At 62.0% G+C, this 7,386-nt stretch overlaps 2 protein-coding genes across 2 annotated transcripts; one reads left to right on the forward strand and one right to left on the reverse strand.

Annotated features, from left to right (window-relative positions):
• Positions 1-239: 239 nt before the first annotated feature.
• H696_01018 (hypothetical protein) lies at positions 240-1,203 on the reverse strand (the record flags this gene model as incomplete). Its single annotated transcript, XM_009494905.1, has 1 exon — positions 240-1,203. A coding segment is annotated over exon 1 (552 nt), but the record flags the coding sequence as incomplete, so codon positions are not given.
• Positions 1,204-4,330: 3,127 nt separating this feature from the next.
• Positions 4,331-4,729, forward strand: H696_01019 (hypothetical protein; the record flags this gene model as incomplete). The annotated part of the gene is made up of 1 exon (XM_009494906.1): positions 4,331-4,729. The coding sequence occupies one exon, from the start codon at positions 4,331-4,333 to the stop codon at positions 4,727-4,729; it is 399 nt and encodes a 132-aa protein (XP_009493181.1).
• Between the last annotated feature and the right edge of the window lie 2,657 nt (positions 4,730-7,386).

Below are 7,386 nucleotides of genomic sequence, written 5' to 3' on the forward strand. Positions count from 1 at the left end.
GACTGAAGCGACGTTCGACATTCACAAGTCCGACCTATCAAGAAGGAAGGCGAAAACCCACCGCGCCACAACGCTCGAAGACCCGGTGTTCCTGCCTGAGGCCCAGGGAACCAACTATTACGGGGCGTTTGAGAAATGGTTCAGGACCGAGTATGCTTCTGACCCACAGGGACCCCAAAAGGTGACGGTCTTCGTGGAGGGCTTGGCTCAACGTGTGCCCCCGGTGAACAAGACAAGGATTGCCGCCCCGGATTATATTGCCCAGAAGTTCCAATCCCTTGTTGAGGCAGCCGGAGAGCCGGGCTCCTGCCTGTACCTTCTGAACTCCCTGTGGTGGGAGCAATACTCCGCCCTTCAAAAGCAGAGAGACTACCCGCAAGGAGATGGGAGTGACATTGCCGGTTGCCATGGTCGACATGGGCGGAGAGGACTACACGTCCTTCACACCTATTGACGAGGACACCGCCGTCTCCTGCCTGAAGGAGTACCATGGTTCCCGGGAGGGACGTTCCCCTCCCCCGCCGGAGGAGTTGGGAGACCGTGGGGAACGGTCGAGCAAGGACCGCCCGCCGGCTACCTTCTCCACTGCGCCGCCGTGGACAGTGCGTCAGATGATGGCCAAGGTGGAGGTGCGACGCAAGGACCAAACCAAACTTTTCGGCCGAGGGCTGGTCTCTCTGGTCCAAGGGTGGAGGACCGTTCCGCATGGCTCTACAGACCCGGGAGGCAGTTCTATATTGCCTGGATAATTCTCCGCCGGCACGGCCGACGAAAGCGCTCTTCGAGCACATTCAACCGGCCTGCCCTTGGGATTTGGACTGCCAACGGAGCGACCTTGAGCCCCAGTCTGGCAGAGAAGCTCGGCTACATCCCCGATGATTATCGGGTGACCCTCCTCTCATGGCTTGTGTGCTCTACAGCTGCAAGGATTGTGCTTCTTTGGGCCAACAGATCGTCCTGATCTATCGTTGCTTCAAGGAGCCAGGGCTCGGGTTTGATTGGCCTGATGTTGGTCGCCTCGCTTTTCAATGCTCTCGAGGTATGGCTTCCGAGCGTCCCCGAGCCACAAATCAAACCCCGAAGATCATCAACTAGGCTCATCCACGCAAGGTCGTGTACCCGCCGGTCGTACCGCTCGACCTCGGCAAGCGCCCGCCCCGGGGACATTGGGCTTGGCCGCACGAGTGGCCCCTGCGAGCGGATGAGTATCGCGACCATTTCCTGCCCCACAAGCGTACCAGGGAGACGACCACGATCGTCCCTGTCCCATCCAAGCGTCAGAAAGTACGCCCTCACTGCTCTTCCAACTTGCCCGACTCGAAGTCGGACACCCTCGGTCAAAGGGCTCCGGGTGAGGTCCGCAATGGCTCTAGCTATCGTGGAGGCCACGGTCGACTTGGCCAAGCGACCAAGGGAAAGTTCAGCTGGGGTTCCAAGAGGCCCCCTGCTGGTGGATCTCCCACCGACTCACGCAGGGCCTCGTCTAGGGGTATAGCCCCCAGGTGGCTCTTGCAATATGCCCACCCCTCTCCGTCTCTTTGACTCTACGCCGTTGGTGTAGATGAGTCAAGAGGCGTCGGAAGACCGTCCGGTCGGCCGGCGCGCTCCGGAGAAGCAGTCCGAGGGAACCATCATTCGGGAACGGGAGGTGCATGGGAAACTGTGCGCCATGAGCGTTCCGGTCCAGGGCGAAGGGTATGACCTTTGTTTCGAGGAATGTGGAGATACCATCTTCCGTCCGAGATACGATTCCGGGGCCCTGGGACTGAATGCCGTCCCGAACAGTTTGGTGCGCGAGTTCGAGTTGGTCTACGAGAAGGAGCCGGTTATGGTCAAACTGGCAGACAGTGCGCAGATCACTGCGTTGGGTGAGGTGCTGCTGACCGTCCATCGCGGAGGGAAGACTTCTCGCGCCGAGGTCGTAGTTTTGGGCAGTTATGGCGAAGAGCCTTTCCCGGGACTGCATACTATGCGGGAAGTGTGGCCCGAACGTTGGTCGTGGTGGACCGGCGAGGTTTCTTCGAAGCCTACCACCTTCTGGCGCCCGACGCATGGTCGGGGCCCCCGGAGGCTTCGTACGCCGTCCTACTGCGGACGGCCGAGGAAGTCGACGAGATGCGAGCTCGTAAGCAAGAGAGAGAGAGAGAGAGAGAGGGGGCTTCACTCACCCATCCTGGGAGAAGTCTCTGGAGAAGTTTCGGGCGGCGCCGGGTCGGCTACCCAAGTTCCAGGGTGTCGCTCCAATCCGGATCAAGCTGAGACCGGATGTTTCGCTGCCGCCCTTCCACAACCGCCGGTTCACGCCGGTGGAGCAGGCCCCAATCGAAGAGTGGGTGCAGGCCGCACTCAGGCCAGGACTCGTCTCGGAGGCCCGCGTTGACAAGTACGCCGCGTGGCTGGTGGGAGTCCGAGTGCTCGGGAAGAAGACACGGTGGTGCGTGGACCTCCAGGGGCTCAATGCCCTGGCGGAGGCATCTAGTCTGCCTCTGATGGTGATCGATGAGGCTCTGTCGAAGGCCGGCAAGGGGGAGCTCTTCACCTCGCTGGACCTGGCCGAGGCTTATCATCATATCGAAGCCCACCCCGGGGATTGGCCCTTGCGGATCTTCCTCACCAACAAGAGGTATGGTCCCTTCAATTGGATGCTGCTTGGCCACTGTAATGCGTCGCATCACTTCAACGCGGCGGTGGACAACATCATGGCGCCGGCGCACACGCTTGCGATCTGGCACCTCGACGACAGTTTGATCTTTTCTGTGAGCCGCAAGAGGAGCACATCCAGCATGTACGTACGGTGCTGGGGCTCTTCGCCGCGGCGGGTGCATGCATCCGCGCTGGGAAGTGTTTCTTCACGGTCTGGATTGTGAAGTTTTTACCGCCTGGGAGGCGGAGTGGTGGATTTGACTCCAGATCCTGTGGCCACCTTGAGCGAATGTGACAAACCCGCCACCATCCGTCCACTTTGCTCGCTCTTGGGGGCGTTGAACTGCGTCGCGAGGTGGCCACCGCAGGCAGTCGCCGAGCGGGCTCCTCCCGGAATGACCTGTTCGTCGGCAAGTCTCCTCGAGCCAGCAACCGGATTGCCTGGGCGGAGGAAGCTCGAAAGGCCTCTCGAGGAAGCCATGAAGCTGGTGGGGCATTCGCACCGGTCCTCGCTTTGCCCGAGGTGGAGGAGCCCCCTCTCACTGCCACGGGCACCTCGGACGATGGCGCGGGGGCCGTCCTTTTGCCGGAGCCGAAAGGGCAGCCGGGACTCCCGGGGCCTACACCCTGCTGAAGCCGGTGGCATATTGGCGTCGGAAGGCCATCGCGGCCGGGCGCAACTGCAGCCCCTCGAAAGGGCGTTTCTCGCCCTTGTCCGCGCCCTGTGCCAATGGCGACACAAGGTGGAGAATGGCAAGCCGCTGACGCGAGCATTGGCCGCTCCTTCGTTGGGCTGTCCAGCCGGAACTCGAAGCACCGCGTGCGGCCTTGGGGCTGGGGGCTAGTTACATTCCAAAACGTGCATATTGCTCACCAGCCCGGCGTGCCGAACGTGGTGACCAACGGACTCCCACGACTGCGGGAAGCGTCGCTGGCCAATGAAGGGCCTTCCGCCATCCCGCCGCACCTTTTCCACCCCCCGCATCTCCGGTGGACCGCCCGGCAAGGCAGTCGAGCCGGGTTTGGCCCTATTACGCGCATGGATTCCCCGACCTGGCGGAGGCGCCCGATCGCCGTGCCCAGGGCGTACGTCGCCCACAAGCCGGATCATCGACTGGAGGATCGAAATGCCATCCGCCATGTGAAGGATAGGATCTCCCTTTCGGAGGCCATGGTCCCGGAAGTGTTGGAGCACGTTCGCCACTCGCCGGTGTACAACCATCCGGGTCGCAAGGCTACAGCCAGGCTGGCATGTGACCGATTCGTTGACAGGAGCCTTCGGCTGCAAGTCTCGGCATGCGTCCGGACATGCCTCCATTGCCAAGCACTCGAGGCTTCACATCACAAGCCTCGTGCCACTCCCCGGGAGCCCGAGATCATCGCCGACAACCGACCTCTGGAGGCGGTGTCGCTAGATGTGCCCTCCGCTTTGCCGCAGGGCCTGAAGTGCGAGGCCCTCTCTTGGTGGTCGTGGATCAATTTTCCCGACACACCCGGGTCAGCCTCTGCCGTCTGTCATGGACTGCCGCCGGCTTCCACCGCCAACGGCGCGTTCTGCTTGCACTCTGGGGACAATTCCCACAGGCAGTGAAGTCCGACGGCGCCCCTACGTTCCCTACGATGGAATGGGGCCGACCGCTGGCCCCTCAGGGACAACGTCCCCAGAATCTCGATTCCGAGCCATCCCATGTCCAGCGGAGCCGCCGAACGGGCGATTGGCATCCGACTGCAGCGCATCCGAATAGCCCGGCTGACGATCCGGGGCAGGCGGAAGTATGCGCAGGAGGCTATCGTCCAGGCTGCGGCTGCGGCTGCGATGAACCGCGTCCCGGCATCCTTTCTGGGCTACAGCCCGGGGTTCAACATTGCCGGATGCATCCCTGATCTATCTGACGTGGGAGTCCTCCCCACGACTCCGAAGACTTGCGGCGAGATGCTGACGGAGGTGAGGGAACGCAACGACGCGCCGCACAAGCGAGTGGTTGCGACTCCGGCGTCCGGGACAACACAGCACCGATTCAAGGATCCGGATTGGGTATTGGTCGACGTGGCCAGCCTATGGGGTGACCACAAGAAAAGTCCGTGAAGTGCTTTAGGCCGGTGCCACTTCGGCGGGCCAGCCGTAACACGCTGGGACTGTTCGGAAAGCCAGCCGGAGGAAAGCCCCCCCCCCCCTGCTCCCTTAATCAGCCCCCACCATGCGAAGCCATACCATGGCCGAAAGAGGTCGATCATCGCAAAGCTACCTGGCCTCAAACCCGGCGCAACTCACGAAGACCGCGAGGGAGCCGCCGCATCCCCAGGGGCAAGCCCGTAGTACACGGGCAACGTCACATTCATCGAATCTCTGCTTATGCAAGGACAATCCGGCAGACCTCGGCCACACCAGCGAGGCGAACGAGCCTCCTTGCCAGGTTACCTGCGTCTAGAAACATCAACACTCGAGAGAGCATCGAACAGACGAGTATTGAGACCGGCTCACATAGATCGAAGCCAGCCTGCTTGCCGAAGGCATAGACATGGGGCGAGAGAACCCGCAGCCCCAATGGCCAATTAGAAGAGCATGAGGAGATATTCACCAGGAGCTCAAGAGCAACGCTTTTGAGGCAAACAACCATCGCCCCCAACAATGTTGCTTTTGCCCCTGGTGGCTGTATCGTCGTGCCCCCCCATCTCTTTTGTGACGAGCTCCGCCCGGAACCCCCCCGCATCCGCGTGAGTGCCCCATCTGAGGGCCGCACTTGGCGCATGCAGACTCCGGGGTATTAATTTGATATAAATGGCTTGATTTTGTAAGCATGATGTAAAGGGTGAAGCACTTTCGGAGGAACCACGACTTAATGCAGCTCTTTGTCCTCTGCAATCGCGGTTTCCGCCGGTACCTTTCAATCCGGCGGAAGAAAAAGCCTCTGCAGTGCCGCGGCCGCGGTGTGGCTGCCCTTGCGAAATGCGCCCTCGTACATTGCCCCCCCCCCCCCCCCCCTCCCGCCGCTCCTTCCCCACAAGGCATTGTCTTGTACTTGATCGCGAAGGGGCGCATGCCGCTTGGGGGTTCGACAACGACACGGCCCGTGCCGGAGCCTTGGCCTGCATTTTGCCCGGCCCCGCCGGGTGACAGCGCTGCCCCTGGTCCGGGGTTTCCTCTCGATTCCTCGCACACATGGGCCACATGCCCCTCCGCAGTGCCCAGGGTACGGCCCAGCCCGCAGGCGCAGCACTGGCTGGACCTGCGGTCACAGAAACGGCCGCCCCTGTGCGCGGGCGTTCGGCATTGACCCAATGGCCACTGTCAGGTGAAAAAAAAAGGCAAGTGCACCCGCAAGGACCCCAGCATAGCCCCAGGCCTGATTTCTTGCCCCTTTCGGCGCTCCATTCCCTCCCAGGCGCGGTGATGGTTCCCTCCTCTGCCCCTGCTGGCACATGGGCTCGCCCTTCCTCCCAGCCGGGGAGGGTGCTCTTGTTCCGACATGGCAGGAGTAGCCCGCCAAGGGGCTCGGGTTTCGGGTTGATGGGCCACCGATGCCCATCAAGGGAGGGGCGCCTGCCGGTAAGAGGTGACTGCGGGCGACCATGCTCAAGCCCAAGGGGAAAGATCGCCTCGCACATGCGGCCCCGCATTTGGCCCAGCGCGAGGAGCTGTGCCGGGGATCTTGGCAGGGCAGGCCAGCTGCCTTCGCTCGAGCCTCTTCTCACTGACTCCCCACCCATCCATACCGCGCGCGCGCGCGCGCGCGAGCACGCGCGCAGACACACGCTGACGCGGAAACACACTGAGGGAGAGAGCGAGGTTCAATGGGGAGAAGGAGAGAAGACACAGGAGCCCCTGGATGTTGCAGGCGATTGGCAAGCCCTTCGCAAATAGGCTGAGCGTCAGAGATCGGAAAATCGAAGCCGATACCATGCGCCGGCCGCGAGTTAGCGGAGATGCCATCAGCGAGGCCACAGAGCCCGGTCAAGCCGTCGAAGTTATGGCCGCCCCGCTCAAGGACCCAAGTCAATCAGCCGTCCGGGGAAGCCCCGCCTCGAAGAAAACCCGGTTCCGCGATTCGGACAAGCTCGACCGGCAGGCGAGGCAATCCGCATGCACAAATGCCTGTCAGCAGCAGGATAATGCGCGCAAGAGAAGCCGAAGAGGAGAATGGACAGGAGCAGCGGAGCAGCAGAGTAGCGGAGCAGAGGGGCAACCGAGGCTGTTTTGCACGGACAAGCTACGTGCGCTTGCGCCCCACTCGGAAAGATATACCCTGCCATCCCGGCCGGGGAACACCGAGACACACCGGTCAGCGTGCTTCGAGCAAGGATCGACGGAGGGCAACCAAATCAGGGGCCCATGTGTTGGCTGTTGGGTCCGCATCATCCAACACTATTAAACCGGCCATTATTTCTCGATCGACTTCTTTGTCCAAATCAACGCATGGCACACTGGCTTCAGGGGCATCTTTACGCCTCGTCCAGCCGGAGGTCAGCACGCATCGCTGCTCGCTGGGCCATGCCCGGGGAAAGAAGGTGTGCACGCATGCCTCGGCCTTTTCTCCGGATCCGGCCCCTCTGCGCCCACAATCGGTGCATCACGCTCCACTGCGCCCTTTCCCTTGAACCACCCCCTGTGGCGACTGGTCTCGCCACCATCCCGTCGCCAGCCATGCCGCCAGGCAACCTTCAAATCAAGCCAGCGTGCCCGAAGTCGCCTCATTGCTCGCGCGGAAGGCACCTGCCCGGCCACCCGAATCCACGCAAGATACC

This window comes from Fonticula alba, assembly GCF_000388065.1.
Source record: "Fonticula alba strain ATCC 38817 unplaced genomic scaffold supercont2.2, whole genome shotgun sequence".
NCBI classification, from domain to species: Eukaryota; order Rotosphaerida; family Fonticulaceae; genus Fonticula; species Fonticula alba.